This window comes from Ruditapes philippinarum, unplaced genomic scaffold (genome assembly GCF_026571515.1).
Source record: "Ruditapes philippinarum isolate M1 unplaced genomic scaffold, ASM2657151v2 ctg9034_1_1_1_1, whole genome shotgun sequence".
NCBI lineage: Eukaryota > Metazoa > Mollusca > Bivalvia > Venerida > Veneridae > Ruditapes > Ruditapes philippinarum.
This window is the reverse complement of record NW_026866977.1, coordinates 20,179-37,836: the sequence shown is the minus strand read 5'-3', so window position 1 is coordinate 37,836 and position 17,658 is coordinate 20,179. Positions and strand designations below refer to the sequence as shown.

General features: G+C 32.2%; 1 protein-coding gene across 1 annotated transcript; it reads right to left on the bottom strand.

The window, feature by feature from the left end:
* Positions 1–1,557: 1,557 nt before the first annotated feature.
* LOC132734386 (multiple epidermal growth factor-like domains protein 10) lies at positions 1,558–10,924 on the bottom strand (the record flags this gene model as incomplete). The annotated part of the gene is made up of 11 exons (XM_060721120.1): positions 10,846–10,924; positions 8,501–8,731; positions 7,941–8,159; positions 7,480–7,617; positions 5,625–5,762; positions 5,173–5,310; positions 4,903–5,040; positions 4,053–4,190; positions 3,168–3,305; positions 2,536–2,673; positions 1,558–1,695 (listed from the first exon to the last, which is right to left on the bottom strand). Coding segments are annotated over exons 1-11 (1,618 nt in total), but the record flags the coding sequence as incomplete, so codon positions are not given.
* Positions 10,925–17,658: the final 6,734 nt, after the last annotated feature.

Genomic DNA, 17,658 nt, shown 5'->3' with positions numbered 1-17,658 from the left:
CCCGAACATTTTGAATGAAAACTTGTATTTAATGCTTCGGTCTATTGTCAGTAAATCTTTGTTTTAATTTGGAAATTGTTCGGTGCCCTAACATTTTTAGTTAAAACATTGATTAAACACTTAAGTCTATCGTCAGTAAATCATTTTTTAATTTGTAAATTGTTCGGTGCCCGAACATTTTGAATGAAAACTTGTATTTAATGCTTCGGTCTGTTGTCAGTAAATCATTGTTTTAATTTGGAAATTGTTCGGTGCCCTAACATTTTTAGTTAAAACATTGACTTAACACTTGCGTCCATCTTTAGTAAACCTTTTTTTAATTTGCAAAATGTTCGGTGCCCTAACATTTTGAATGAAATCTTGTATTTAATGCTTCGGTTTATTGTCAGTTAATCTTTGTTTTAATTTGGAAATTGTTCGGTGCCCTAACATTTTTAGTTAAAACTTTGATTTGATGATTTAGTCTGGTCAATGAAGTAATTCATTTATTTTTCATTTCACTAAATGTTCGGGCACCGAACATTATGTTGTAGCAGAATAATTGTGGCCAAGAAGTGTTAGATATATAAGAAGTTAATTTAGAAATGTGAATTGTGTATGTAAATATTTGATCTGTTAATAAAATTGCTTTTGATATTTCAATGATTTTAATAAAGAATTGTCCATTTATATAAATTTGCCTTGATTTTTATGTACCATTTTAACCACTAAAATGACCAAAAGAGCCATAATAAACAGGAATGATTGGACATTCCTCTTTTATATTGTACACTGTTGTATATATTTTTTCTATTCTTCAGAAATGAATAGAAATTCGTATATATTTTTTCTATTCTTAGCCCGATTTCAGTGAAAAACGTTGCAAAATATATCATACATATGTATCAAAATCAGAACCATTCATCTGATTATCAAAACTGAAAGCGAGATAGTACAAACCTATATGTGCTTATTTTGATAATCTACATGAACCGAAAGATTATAAAATATTGTAAAAAAGCACTTTATATGTTCAACTTGTAGTTATTTTTCTATTTTAAAATTGCAAAACCATATTATAAAGTCGCTTCTTCTGTTATCAAATTTAAAACAAAACAAAACAAAACATCTTCTAAATACATTGGTGGCTACAATGGATGCTTAGATCATGCAAGCAAATGTATAGAGGGAGTTCCGATAATAAAAAAATACAGCACAAGAAAGTGACGAATGCCTCTGAAAAGGATTTGTAAATATAGCAGAAATATATTATAAAAAGAAAAGACAATAGAAGTAACTAATTGCCTAATATTGCTCTTGTAAATTTGTTCATTGGAAACTTACCTAATTGACCATGGATGAAGGGACATGGGTAATGGACGCGTCACGTTGTCTTTATGTGGTCAACATACATACTAGGTTATTTAAAAATCCTTTCATGCAGGACAAAGTTACACTCCGGACACGAATGTTCTGTAAAGCCGAACAGACAGACGGACAGATGGATGATCCGATTTAAATATGCCGCCCTTTGTTTGCATTAAAAACTGCATTAAACTTTTCTGAAATTCAAAATACCTTGATCACATCTAGGACCTTGCCAACCAGAGTCACATAAAGAGATAACGCAATTTCCAGTTGTACCACTGCAAGTAGTATTTTTCAGGCAATGGCAAGTCGATGAACAATTGAAGCCAAACGATCTGTGATCACAAACTTAAAAGAATGAAAAGGGTTTGACATATATATTATCAACTTGAGTTAATACAGGCAATTATTTTTCATGGTTAAGAAAACAAGACAAATCTATTACTATGCACAAATGAATTTTACCATGCAATTTTTGTGAACTGATACGAGGTATTCTTTTAATTAATGACAAACTAGAGAGGAAACAAGCATTGCTGTGTTCAATTATTATATAACTATTGTTCGGCATCATTTTACAAGATAGTCTTTTTATTAACCTGATAATTTATGTCTAGCTTGTACCTATCTTTGCCTTTTTGTAAAAGTGCGAAAAACATAGAATAAACATTAAAAATCGTATTAACAATCTGGAAAAATGGAAATCCTCCTGAAGCATTAAAACAACAAGATTACATGAAAATTGCAGACTCGGTTTGATTGAGTCTGTACATTATGGACAATGAAAAACCATCATCCCTCATGCCTCCCTCTACCACCGACTTGACAAAAGAATGTTATGAGCAGTATTCCACTGGAAGGACACTCGCTGTAAAATAATGTCGTCAGTGCTTCAAGAACTGATAACTCTCTGATCACTTTACCCCGAATTTTCATTCATTTCACAAAGATTTAGAAACGAACACAATAAAGGTTGATTATTTGTATCTGGTCAGAAGCAGAGCAACAGCTTACTTTTAAACTTGATGAATGCCATGTTGTCCATAATTTGAAATACAGCTGTAACATGCTAATTGCCAGGGTATTTTTACCTAATATTTCAAATACCTTTTTCTTTTAAACAACTAGAAGTCTTTAAAATTGTCGTAGTAAAAATATATATTGATATATGACATATGATATCCGTACCTTGATCACATCTCTGTCCTTGCCAACCAGGGTCACATAATCCAGTATTACAGGTACCAGTTGTACTGTGGCAATTTGTATTCTTAAGACAGTGACAAGTAGATGAACAATTATACCCAAATGTACGATGATCGCATTCTATAAAATTGAATAAAAGAATGTTTAAGGAACTCCACTGACTAAAATATAATTTTTTATGAATTTCTGACAGGAATCAGCCGAGGCACATAAAACAAACATATACGCAGAGGTTAATAGAATTTCGTATTTATTTTGTTATTCTTTGCCCGATTCCAGTGAACAAAATATCATATCATATATATAATATATATATTTGTATCAAAATCAGATATATATCATGTAATCAAAACTCAAAGCAAAAATAGTACAAAATCTATATGTGCTTATAATGAGTTTGGAGGGGCTTGGGAAGTAGGTCTTGGACGCGATACGTGGTCTTGATATGGTATATGCTAGGGTATTTTAAAATCTTTTCATGCATGATAAAGTTACACCTCGGAGACGAATGCTCTGTAAGTTGGACCTTACAGACAGATGGATGATCCGATTTAGATATGCCGCCCTTTGTTTGCATTAAAAACTGCATTAAACTTTTCTGAAATTCAAAATACCTTGATCACATCTAGAACCTTGCCAACCAGAGTCACATAAAGGAAGAACACAATTTCCCGTGGTACCATTGCAAGCAGTATTATTCAGACAGTGGCAAGTCGATGAACAATTAAGGCCAAATGACCTGTGATCACAGGCTAAGAAAAAATAAAACAAATACGGCATTAATGTCATAAATATAAGTAAACATACAGGCATTATTTCACGGTTAAGAAAACAGTACAAATCCATTAGTATGCACAAACGATTCTTTACATTGCAATTGTGGTGCACTGATACACGGTATTCTTTTAATAATTTACAAACTAGAGAGGAAACAAGCATCGCTATGTTCAATGATATTGTTTTGCATCAGTTTACAGAAAGTGTTTTCGCTAATCTAATAATTTGTTTCTAGCTAGTACCTCTTTAAAAACGTGAGACAACCATAAAATAAACAGCAAAAATTTGTATTTAAAATCTGGAAAAGTCAGAAGCCTAAAAATAACAAAAGTACATGAAAATTACAGGCTCAGATTGATTGAGTCTGTTGAAAAGGTGCAGCATCACTTAAGCCCCATCCCCTCCCTGACACCGGCTTGATAAAATATAAGAATGAAACGTGCTGTTAAATGATGACGTCACTGTTTATAACACTGATAATTTCTCTGATCAAGAAATTAACTCCATATTCATTAATTTCACATAGATTTAAAAACAGCAGTACACTTTTCTTTTTGTCAACTATTTGAAAGAAATCTATTATCTAAATATCATATCATTAGACAGCCCCCAAAGAAAGTAATAAAACGGAAAAGAATATTCTAAAGAAATTCAAAAGAATAAAATAGAAAAGAACAAATAAAAAATACTGACTGACAAAATTATTGTTTACATAACCATACCTTTATCACAGCTAGATCCTTGCCAACCAGGGTCACACATACCGATACCACATTCCCCAGTTGTACTGTTGCAATTTGTATTATTAAGGCAATGACATGTCGTTGTACAATTTAAACCAAATGTGTGAAGACCACATGCTAAAGAATTGAAAATGTAAGCATCGCACAAGTACATTTTTAAATATATAGTAGTTAACGCAAGACAGAAATCCAAAAAGAGAATAAAGGCTATCAAACCTTTTTTTTTCAGGTGAAAACACAGCAAAGTAAAGCAAATTTATCTTTTATAAACCACTAACATTATGTTTATATAAATCAAATTATAATCAACGTGATTGTTGTTCCTTTATTCGTAAATGAACGTTGATATAAGCATACTGTAAGATCTAGTTCGTTCGTGCAACAACTACAATTGTTTTCATTACATTTTCTTGGGAACAAGAAAAAAATATTGTTGCACGCTGTATATTGTGTGGAACGTAAAACAAAATGACATGTAATTTCTTTGTCTTATTTGGACGAAATAGTACATTTTTTTGTAAAACAGCGGAACTCGAGACGCAAAAGTAATTGAGTGGTCGTAGTAAATACAAAATTTATTTTAGTTCGAATATGCAGGAAGTTTTATGCGTATAGTCAAAATGTTGATATTCCCTTAAGTTTAATTAACAAATTAGAAAATGGAATTGAATGCCTAAAGATTTCATATAACCAGTTATTATAATCATTTACGTATGTTATCACTATAAAAAAGAAAACGAAAAATGTAAGGGAGTAACAACAGAACAAGCAGTTATATTTCTAGCAAGCTATTGCAGTTATAAAAAGATCTGGGAGCTTTCGATCTTACCTTCATCACAACTTGGCGTCTGCCATCCACGATCACATATACCATTGTGACATTCTCCGGATATTTTATTGCAACTGGCATTGCTGAAACAATGACAAACCGAAGTACAATTCTGCCCAAATCTTCGATGCCCACAGCCTGAAATTATTAATGAATAAATAGGTTCGAAATGTTCACTCATCATTTAGTGTACTTAACATGCATGCATTAACAACACTATATTGCATTTAACAAGAAGATATACGAGCTATTTTGAATTTTGTACATTACCTTTATCACAACTAGGAGCCTGCCATCCAGGATCACATATACCATTGTGACATTCTCCAGATATTGTATTACAACTTGCATTATTTAAACAATGACAAACCGAAGTACAATTCTGTCCGAATCTGCGATGGCCACATGCTTAAAGCAAAGTAAAGTGATTAATAAATAAAATAGCAATGCTCAAACTTGTGATAATACATTTTCTTAACTGCAAGTGCATACTGGTATAACAATGTTTAAGCAGACATCACTTAAATTGCATACAACGAAAAATCTTAAGAATTAAATAAGTTTTCGTGTCTTATTAAAAATGCTATAATTGAATCATGTTGTTGTAAGATTAGGGGGAGATTATTAAAAGTATGTGTTAATATTGGGACTTTTTATTCCAGTTGTTGTAAGCATGCTAAAGGAAAATATGCAAAAGCAGCTATTTGAATAAATCACTAAACCTTGGCTACATGTAGGTAATAACCAGCCCGGATCACACAATCCTGTATTACAATGTCCGCTTATATGATCACAACTTGTGTTGTCTTTACAATGACACATTTTGTTACATCCAATACCGAATTTTCGATGATAACATGCTGTTAGAATAAACACCCTTTGTTAAAATATCACAGTTTAATAGAGCATACTTATACATTAAGCTTTCTTTGAGACAACACGCAACAGTTTGCTGTATTAAAGATATACTATGTTCATCATTGAGTGGACTATTTTACAGAAATGCATTGAAATCTATGGAATTCTTACTGAATATGTCTTAGTTGAAATAGAAGATGCATGGGAAGCTGAGTGAAGTGAAGTTTGTATTTTCTTAAAACAAAACTACCAGTTTTTTAAATGACACTATAATCATATTGTGACCTTCTATAGTCTTTAGAGTTTTAAACACAACATATCTACTTTGTGAGAACTGTGAAGTAAAAACATGTTTACAAAGATACTGTGTAGCATATCAATATTTTCTAATATCAAATTTGAGCATATTATATTTGTTTCCTATGGAATTGAAAAGTTACCAAATTTTCAGCTGTATAAGGATTTTAATCATTTGGCAAATGAGCAACAGTTATACAATTTGATGACTTTAGTTAAAACGTCTGTATGGCTAAAGTTTTATAAAAAAAACATATAGGCGACTGAAAATTAAATGTCAAACCAGAACAAATATTTTTAAGAGAAAAGATATACAGTGCGTATCATAACAAATGGAATTTGTTTTCAAATCACCATCCTTGTCTGCAAATAACATTCGGACTTATTAATTGTGCAATAATTTTCCTAATAGGATAATTACAAGAACCCCACTATTATGCAAAACAATTTACAACCAAAATGCACAAAATTGAGAACTTACTCGGTTATACGAAACTTTCACACTGTTCTCGCAGTAAATATTTTCCATTGTGCATACTCTGCTACGAATTTAATCATGACATATGTCAAGGTTACCAGGTTTTCAAATCTGAGATCTGAGCCGATTTCATGATAAGCAGGTATTATGTGCCGAAATTAAGTAGGCATATATAAAAACATGCTCTTAACAGTTTCTTAAACATTATATTTGACGCATGCATCTAATTAATAAAACTATGATATATGCTTAGCAAGACATAAAATGAATGTTTTTAAATAAAACAGTAAACAAACAAACGTTTGGTGAATTGTTTAAATATAAAAAGGATTGACAGAATTTAATATTCATTCATTAAAGTATTTAAAAGAAGGTACAAGAAGAAGAAGAACTGTCGATTTCCGAATCGAAATGAAAAGAATAACAGCCTAGTATAGAAAATAAGCTCTTGATTGACACAAAATATAACTTCATCATCTTAATTCAATACAATGACGGACATGGATTAAATTCGTTATTAGTGTTGGTATAAATCAAGGTAATATTTGCCTAATTATACTATACTCGTTTTATGCTATTGTAGAAAATATTTTATAATTTGTAATGTAAAACATATACATGTACTTATTGCATATTGCATAATGTAACAAAGTGCCTTGTGTTGGATATAAATTTACAAAACATTTTAGCATTTAAATTATTACTTATATAAAATATTTACAAAATTAGTTCTTACACATACAATTGCGTATTACCATGACAATTATATTGCAATGATTATCACGGTAAATTTAACTGTTACAGTAGTTTTTAAAATATACTTACTACTGTAATGATAATTACAAAAACAAACTGACTTTTTTACAAATATTGAATGTTGTTTATAAATAAAAGTTGGACGAGCAAGTAAGGAAAATGTGTTTAACCCTTTAGTGATGACTCACCATCCTCACATGCCTCGCCTTTCCAGCCTGCCAGGCAACCAGGTGTCTGACATTTCCCTGTTACTTGATCACATATGTTATTGTCTGAACAGTGACAACTATGCAAACATCCCGATCCAAAGTAACCGACTTTACACCCTAAATAAAAACAGTCAAATGAGAGTGTATGGAATATATTATAAGATAATAATTTAAGAAAAATCATGTAAGCGTTTTCAAGGAAAAATCCTCTTCAACAATAATTTGTTTATGATATGATTTTTAATTTGTGTAGTCACAACATTGACACCGTGTATATTCATTGATACAAATAAAATGAGGTCCTTGAAACCAAAGACCTTAGTAAAGTAGTATTTTGTCATATGTTCATTCGCCAATCACCAATGATAAATTATTCAATTTTGTATAATCACATTTTAAAAATTACATAATAGCACACACAATGAAATTCAAAATGATACCTTTCTCATTTAGCTTGAATTCACACAAAGTCAACACGCTCTTGTTCAATTCCACTATGAAGTACTGTGCGATAATTATGTCTAATTTTTTTGTAAAATTCCGTGTAGTAACATTCATCGATGGAACGTCGTAAACTTTCATTTTATCTGAATCTATTCCTGGCTTCACTGACACGTTGCTAGCATAAACTTCAGCGTGTTCCAATTGCGAGTTTTCATCTGACACAAAAATATTTGGATAGGGAACTATCTATCTATCTATCATTTAGAGATCTATTTAGAAATCTAGAAATCTATCTAGAAATCTAGAAATATATTGATAATATTAAATTTAGTTTCTAATAAATTTTGAATACACTTGAGTCTTTATATAACAAATGTTCGTTCTTCCTGTTCGATTTCTGATGATGTTGATACTTTGTCATATTAAAAAACTAAAACAATTATGACTTAAATAAAACAAAAATTTAAATAAATTTTTGAAAACCCATGTAACGAATTCAATCTGCTATTAATCGAGTACAAAACGTTCTACAGTTAAACAAAAGATATTATCTTACTTGCAGCACGTCCAAATATTTGTAAACCACCTAACAGGTATTTCTTTCCAAGATCAATTTTCCACCATGAGGGAGAGGTTCCGTTTGTCACGCTACAGCATTTACATTTATCTATTAAATAATTCTGAACCCCGTCTATTGCTTTACTAGAGTTGTAATTTGAATCTGGAGAAAATATACTGGACTGGCTTGTTGTAACGTTTGCTTTGATACTTTCAATAAAATTAAATTCTGAAACGATTAAAATTGAGACATATTGAAGAATTGCGAATAAAATATCAATAAAAAATAATAAAAAATAATAAATAAATAAATAAAATAAAAAAAACAAAAACATACTGTGCAGTGTTATAAAGTTACTAACTTTCCATGCCAATCGTAATTAAAATAGATTATAAAGAATACATATTTATAGCACGAAATTTAAATACCAGCATAAGATTGCTATTATTCCGTTTATGTGATTCTTTGCTTGGTTTTGGTTAATCTTTTGTCGAAGTGGGGATGGGATTGATATTCAGAAAGAATAAAGAGAATTTGAAACTAAACAAATAACAAATCAATTCGAATATATGCAAGTAAACCCATTCATAAAATAAGTTTGACATACAAAGCACATGATGTAGCGTTTTAGGTAAACGTTTATTCGCTATAGGGTCAGATATTCTAATAAGTAAGTCACCATTATTGCCATTTTTCGTATCTCATTTAAATATGTACTAGCTTATCCGAAACCTAAAATTGCTTTTCGTTTTGTATGACTTGCTTAACTTTCTTCATCTTTATATGCATCACAGCATCATTTGACATTATATTTCATACATTAAAAATCAATAAATGCAAACTGAGACGAACAAGATAAGTAGTATTAAAGGAGCTGCGATTATGTCAAGTGTATTTAATAAGCGCCCTAGCGCCCAGTTAGCCAGCCTGAATTTCATATTCAGAACAAAAACAAAAAATCTTAAAACTGTACAATTCAAACAGCATTGAGACTGTAAAACACTTTCAAACAGAGAGCCATGTTATAACCGTTACAAAATTACATTACCCCTCTATATTTTGATTTTAAAATTAATTCAACGAATAAAGCAACTGTTATATTGTTGTAATAACTAATACATCTAAGATGGTGTTTCTTGTCAGCCGCTTTTGTTTTTTTTGTCATTATGGTTGAACTCAATGACTGTTCTGTACAAGAACTGTTAATATCATGGGGATGAAGGGACACTCTTGATACCTGTGACTGCTATGATTTCTTACAATAAGTTTATATAGAGAATACATGGTTGATGTCGGAATGGAGAAGGTTTATCCGGTGAGCGAGAAATTGTGTCATGGCGAGCTTTAGCTACAGGTCTACCGTCAATAAGAAGTTATTTCACGAATTTCGGCGAGTCACTTTTTTGCTATGGCAATGTTATTGAATATTCTTCCTGAGTTCATATATTCAATGTTAAACATGTGACGATGTCGCTTGATAATGTTAGTTAAGCATACAAGTTTGTAATTCAACGTCAGTGGCCTTTTGCTGGTTATGTCATTTTGAACGTGCGTTCATTCACTCGCCCATTATGGGGAAATTGCCGGAAATTTGCATCATCTTACCCAAGATCTTGCCAAAATAGAATTGAAATACCCTAGATATTTTGAATATATTGTAACACAGATATAAATAGTTATGTCTGCATTATCAATTGGAATGATTTTGTTCTATAATAACTTTTTATCATTCTCCTTTAGTTGAGATTTTATGTTATCTCTATTAAATAGTGAAAAACAGAATCCCTAAAGAAGGCCCATCACGGCAAATTGTAAAATGCTGCAGGCTCGGTTTGATTGAGCCTGTTCATGGACGGTAATGGAAATTGCAAGTTACCGTCCAAGCCCCCCTAGCACCGGCTTAAGCAGAATTCAACATTTAAACACTAAAATGGTGAAATTTTGAATTTAGAAACATCCGCAGATAGTGTTCATACGGCGGTTATCATGGAACCTTCAATGTGACATTTTTGCATATTACTGATATCTATCATGGTTGCATCACAGTTTTCTCTAAAATAGTAATGAACTTTCAATTAACTTCCGTATGTTCGTATTGACCATCTAACTTCTCGTTGAGATACTAATTATTATCATATTATTTAACAGTGCAATATTCAAAGGGCTTTATTTTACACTGGTATTATTATATTTTAATCTTCGGACTGTTTAACCGGTGTATGACATAATTTCATTTCGCTCTACAATATCTTGTATTCTGATATATATTGTCATAACAATAAGGATGCCTATTGTTATGAAAAGACAATATCAACATAAGTCAAAGTGAAGCCATAATTTACCTGCAAAGCATTTGATGATAGTAGCTTGTAAAAGTAGCAGTACAATACAAAAACGTGTCGTCATTGTGCCAAAGTCGGTTCTCTGTAAATGAAATTATCATAAGCAGTTTGATAAACATGGAAACTTCCATAGATAAATATTGTTATTTCACACCCAAATGCACTTAAGGTACTCCACATGATGTTCTTATATACTTAATAAATTCATCAAATCTTATCAGTCTAGCCTCATATTTATTTCTGGGTCCATAACTGTTGATTTTGATAGTTTTCTTTGATTTTATGTATTGTTTAATTCTGGTATAAAATAGAAAGATCATTTCGTATTGACATATCTTGCCAGTCTGTTCACCTTTGATATTTTATGAACGGCATTCTTGGATAACTAACCATTTAATTATAACCAATATTTTCAAATCAATACTTGGCAAATGTAGTTTTTATGGGAATACGATTGAACAAAATCAGCATCGCCTTTGAAGTAGCAACCGAGTTCCGGTGAATACAAATATGTAAGTTTGTATTACAATTTACAAAATAATTATAAAGAAATATACCTGGCTTTTTTATCCTTAACAACACAGTCATTAATAAGGAAGTTAAAATTTCTTAAATTTATCTCTCACTGATATCTGAAGTATGAGCTGTTATCTAACATATTCCGGGTTGTTAGCGTCTTACGACACTGTCAATCAAAATAACTTATTATCTCTATAAAAAATAAGTATTTAAAATACCAAAAAGACACTTAGGATTCAACATATATCATGACTTTGTTTATTCAATATTGTTCAAAATGTGACTCTTATGTAACTGTTGTCCTGTCATGGGGTCATTAAGCTTTTAATTGTTCTTTTTTACCAAATACAAGTCTTTTTGTCAGAAACTGATGTTCATAAAAGATGGAAATTGGGAACATTTGTGCCGGCATGTGTGTAGTGAATAGAGTCTTTAACAGATGAAACATGTACACACTGTTCTTAATTAAAACTGCTGCTACTATAACGAATGTTATTAACAAAATACTAATTGTGTGATCGTCTTAAATCTAATCCGGCAGTACATGTACATAATCTAGCCTTGTTTTGTAGTTTATACTTGTAAAAGGTCTGTGTCCAGCTAAGTGTTTGTATAAAATAGTTTTGAAGTTATCTGAGTTAAATGTTGCAATAACACTTTTTAAGTCTCCATATCAAATCCTTGAAAAGGCAATTTTAAATTATTTTATATTATGTTTTAGATATGTCTAACTCATTGGATTATTGTTCATACACACAAGGCTATTTGAGAATATTAAATTTTACACAGGTTCCAATTCAAAAAAGTAACATCCTCGATAACGTATGTAATTAATGATTGAATAAATAGCAATAATAAATAGAAGAAAATATAGATATACACACGTTCAAAAATTATTAAAGTTGTGGCAAATGAAATTAAGAGTCTCAAAACAAAATAATAATACTATTCAAATCTATTTAGAGACTTTTAAAAAATCAAACATATTCACTGTGCTTTTTTTAAAGTTTAATTTTCAGCTGTGCAAAACATTTAACGGATCAACACAAAAATGTCTTGGTAATAATTTATAACAGAGAATCTGAGCATGATAATCAGGAAGTGAAAACCATACTCAAACAATTTGCGTAATTGAAGGTTAGAACACGAAACACATAATACATTTATAATCTAATCGCTCTAACCACCACGTTACTTGGCATTCCATACTTACGTTTATTTCATTTTATCGCAATGGAAATGCAAAATATAGCAAGGAAATGCGTTGAATTTATATCCCCCGCCGTGTACTGGTTATTACAATCACAAACAACTTTAGACACAAAGCTTTATTTACATAAATTTATCATGCAAATGCATAAATTTGGCATGCAAATTTCCTTTTCGTATTGATGGTTCCAATAACGTCTTGTTGAAATCAATTCAGCAGTTGAAAAGTAATAACAATATTGCTCTATATACATACTGCACAGCTAATCAAGGGCTATAACTCTGTTGTGAAGGCTGTGAGCAGAACAAGGGAATTTTTATTATCATCTCCCAATGGAATTAATTGTTCCAATAAAGTGTCATTGAATTCCAGCCTGCACTTGCAGAGATATAGCGATGACATGATTATTGCTCTATATGCATACTGCTTAACTTATCAAGGGTCATAACTCTATGTTGAAAGGTCTGACAGGAATAAGGCAACGATAAACGCCTCTTCTATTAGTATTGATTGCTCCCATTAAGTTTCGTTGAATTCAATCCAATAGTTGCAGAGAAATAGCATGGACACTTATTGCTCTATATGGATACTACATAAACAAGAGCCATGTCAACATGGCCATCCCCCGCCGAATGTGTTTGCTCATTGGAAGAATGTATATGTAGTAGAGCGGAATAATTCCATTTTAAGAGGTCTTTTGGTAATGAAAACTGATGGCTATAGTGATTACAGATTTGAAACCTATGTGAATACTGATGGCTGAAAATAACAAAGGGCAATTACTGAAAAATAATGCAGGGTAGGTTATCATTCTTGTGTGCTGCATCCCTCCTCAGTAAAATCTATCCACCTATGAAGTTTCAAGTTGATACCTCAAATACTTTTTGAGAAATAAATTGAATTGAAAAATTAAGTATGAAAAAGAACAAAGGGCAATAACTCAAAAATTATAAAAGGTAGTGTTATCATTCTTGTGCAGTGCACACCTCCTGAGTGAGATCTATGCACCTATAAAGTTTCATTTTGATATCTCAAAGGCTTTTTGAGTCATGCTCTGGACAAAAATTAATTTTGAAAAATAACAAAGGGCAATAACTCAAAAATAATGCAGGGTAGAGTTATCATTCTTAAGCACTGCACTCCTCCTCAATGAGATCCATCCACCTTTGAAGTTTCAAGTTGATACCTCAAATACTTTTTAAGATAAGCTCTGGACAAAATAGCATAAAAAACAAAGGGCAATAACTCAAAAATAATGCAGGGTAGAGTTATCATTCTTAAGCACTGCACTCCTCCTCAATGAGATCCATCCACCTTTGAAGTTCCAAGTTGATAACTCAAATACTTTTAGAGATATGCTCCGGACAAAAATGTCGGACGGAAGGACGGACGGACGGACGGAAGGTCGGACGGACGGACGGAGACTATTTCTATATCCTCCGCCGAAATTTTTCGGCGGGGGATAATAATCATGGGACATAACTCTATGTTGAAGGGCCTGACCGAAACAAAGCGACCGTTTGCACACATCCTCTCAATATTGATGGTTATCATAAGGTTTCGTTTAATTCTAGCCAGTAGTTGCAGAGAAATAGCGCAGAAACGGTTATTACTCTATATGCATACTGCATACCTAATCAAGGGCCATAACTCTGAGTTAAAGACCGGAACAATGCGATGATATGCGCATCTCCTCTTGGTATTGATGTTTCCTATAAAGTTTCGTTGAATTCAAGCCAGTAGTTGCAGAGCAGAGAAGTAGTGCAGAAACGGTTATTGCACACTGCATAATTAATCAAGGGTCATAACTCTGAGTAAAGATTCTGACCAGAACAAGACGACGATATGCGAGTCTCCTCTTGAATTTGAAGGTTCCCATAAAGTTGCTTTGAATCCCAACCATAATTTGTAGAAAAGTAGCGCGGAAACTATCATTTCTCTATATGCATATTGCATAACTAATGAAGGGCTATTACTCTTTAAAGGGTCTGACTGGAACATTTCCTTTGTTTATATTTATGGTTTCCATAAAATTTGGTTGAATTCAAGCCAGTAGTTGCAGAGAACTAGCACGGACACGAAATTCGGATGGAGGGATGGAGGGAAGGAAGGACGGACAACGACAAAACAATATCCCACTCCCAATTCGATCGGCGGGGATAATAAATGATACATACAACCCATTAAATCACAATGGTACGATGCTATCTTACACATGTTTCATTATTTACATCTGAGTCTGATTACGACTCTATGTTACTGTAAATTATCTTGCGTGCGTCACGTCTTTCATCAAATTAACTATTTCTGAAAATCAGTTTTGAAAATTAATCAAACCCCTGCCCCTCCCCCCACAAAAAACAATATAACATATTCCTCGTTTTGTGATTAAACTTATTTGTTGAGTAGTATAGATCTTGTTTGCAACATTTGCAATCCTGCAGTGTTGGTCTATCTTTAGCAGTTCTGTGTTTTTCTATTCTATTGGATACTACTACAATTGTCCCTGTTATTGAACACAACTTACATACGGTAATTTGCATGCACGCTCTCACGCGTGTTTTTCTTCTTGTTTTTTTATCATTAAACGGCGTGCTATGCAGCTGACCTGGACTCATTCATTATAAAAAGTCCTTATCAAACATGCAATGATATTCATGTTTTATAAAAGTGCATTTAGGACAAAGTTGATTACATCTGCACTACACTGCACATGCTCGCTTGATATAGGGTACTTTACTGATAATTCAATGCACATTCGACACAGCGCAAACATCGAACGATAAACTTCAAAAGATATTAAAACAAGTATGCGTTTTATCTAGTTTAAGATTTCTAACATATCTTTGATATTTTAGAATAGTTTTAATATTCATGTCCCGAGCAGATTATATATTCTCTCTTTGTATGGGCAGCAAAGTGAGACCTAGAAGTGGCAAGCATAGCCAACGGCCAAAAAATAATGGGTTCACATTCTTAAAACACTCGTTCTCAACAATGATAATTGTAAAGCGGTGCGGCGGTCCGGTTCACTTTTACAATGTCTATACCTCTTATCTTTAAATGTGGACCATATAATCTTGATTACGTTTCAAAGTTTGTATGTGTTCAACACTCCATGAGCATTTAGATTACTCTGTCACAGCAAAGTCTCTTGTTTAGTTAGCCAACCGACCTTTAGGTCTCTTAAAAATCAGAGCAATACCTAACATTGTCTTTACTAAGTTGTTAAACTCATTATTTTGGTCTGTGGTAGCATATGGTGCAGCTTTATGAAGCAACCAATCGTTTGCCTATACTAACTCAATTCAGCACCGTTCTATGTGCCTTGTCTTAGCGACATCACGCTTTTGTTCTAATTTTTGGTACAAATATGTATGCTTATCCACTTGGTAGTACAATATGTAAAAACTGGTTGATTAGAACAAAACAAATTTTAATTTATTGATCTTGAGTGATCAGAATTTTGTAACATTGATTATGTGGTAAAGAAAAAAACACAATGTAATAAAAAGTAAGAATAGAGAATCATGCAAACATTCATTGCACATTGAAATGTAAATGTTACGTTTAAGCAGGGAAGGTGGCACAAGCTGCGCAGACAGTTCACACTTAAAAAACAGGGCCATTCTAAATAGAATCACTGGAGCTTCTTAACTTACTTCTAAGAGAGACAACTGCACAAACCTTACCACATTTTACTGTTTTATGCACTGAAGATTTTCTCACTTAGTTACAATCACATCATATGATCTAGTTATTATACAATGTACATGCTTTTAAACTTACTATAAAAGGGACAAATCGTGTATTCTTATTTGTACAGGAAAGTTTCCCTTCTTTTATTATGTCAAAGCAGGTTTTGGTAATACTTCATACGCAAATTGCATTTGAGAATATAAAAATAAATTTTGCCATTGTTGTCATTGTGTTAATTATTTAATATACAAGGTATTTATAAAGAACTGCAATTACTACTTTTAATATCGACAACAAGAAACAAATGTTTGTTTTATTTGTTCTAAAAGAATTGATGATTGAGAGAACGATGATATTTAACTAGATGTGTTTATTGAACAGAAAAACACGTGGAAAATGCACATGCCATTCATCAATGTTTCTATTGAATGTTAAAGGCAGATTGAGCGACACCTTCTATTTCCAGTATAAATTGTTTCATTAAATATCCTATGAATCAACTGAATTTTGAATATCTATGTAGGAAACTTTAACTATATTAAGTAAAACCTAAACTGAGAATAGTCTAGGTAAGGTAAATAAACCTTGTCAGCAAGTGACAAAACCTGACAATTCGGAACTGGGAGAAATCAAATCCATGTTAAAACGTTTGAATGACAGAATGGACAGGGTGGAGAAACAGAATAAAAGTACAGCAAGTCGTTCGCCGGTAGAGAATGACTCGGAAAAGGTAAAAATCTGGAAACAAAGTGATCCCTCGGAAGCATTAATCACAACAAAATTACAAGAGAATTGCAGACTCGGTTTGATTGAGTCTGTAAGTCATTTTACACATGATTTTAGACCAAGAGGACAATATAGTCATAGAGGACAAAGGCACTACATAGGTACATTGTCTAGAGGAAGATATAACATGCATGTTAGAGGTAAAAACCAGAGTAGACCATGGAGATGGACAGCTAGTAATACTTTTGCACCAGATACTGGTATGAATGCAGATTGTTATACTTGTGGTCAAAGAGGTCATTTTGCAAAGTATTGTCCGTTAAACAAGTAGGTGTCAGTATGAGGGGTCAACATATTGGCACACATGTTAAAACTGACCCACAACTTGTAGGTGAACCTTCTGAAGTGAAGATACTGTTGAATGGTGTAGAAACTTTAGCCTTATGTGATACAGGGTCTTGTGTCTCTACATGTTTAGAAAAATATTACTCTGATCATTTAGCTCATATACAGTTACAACCAATTTCAAACATTTTAAAAATTAAATGTGCAAATGGAAAAAATCTCCCTTACTCGGGATTTATTGAATTATCTATTAATGCTCTTGGTATACCAGACTCTTTATCACAGCAGTGCTTATTACTCATTGTAATCAGTTT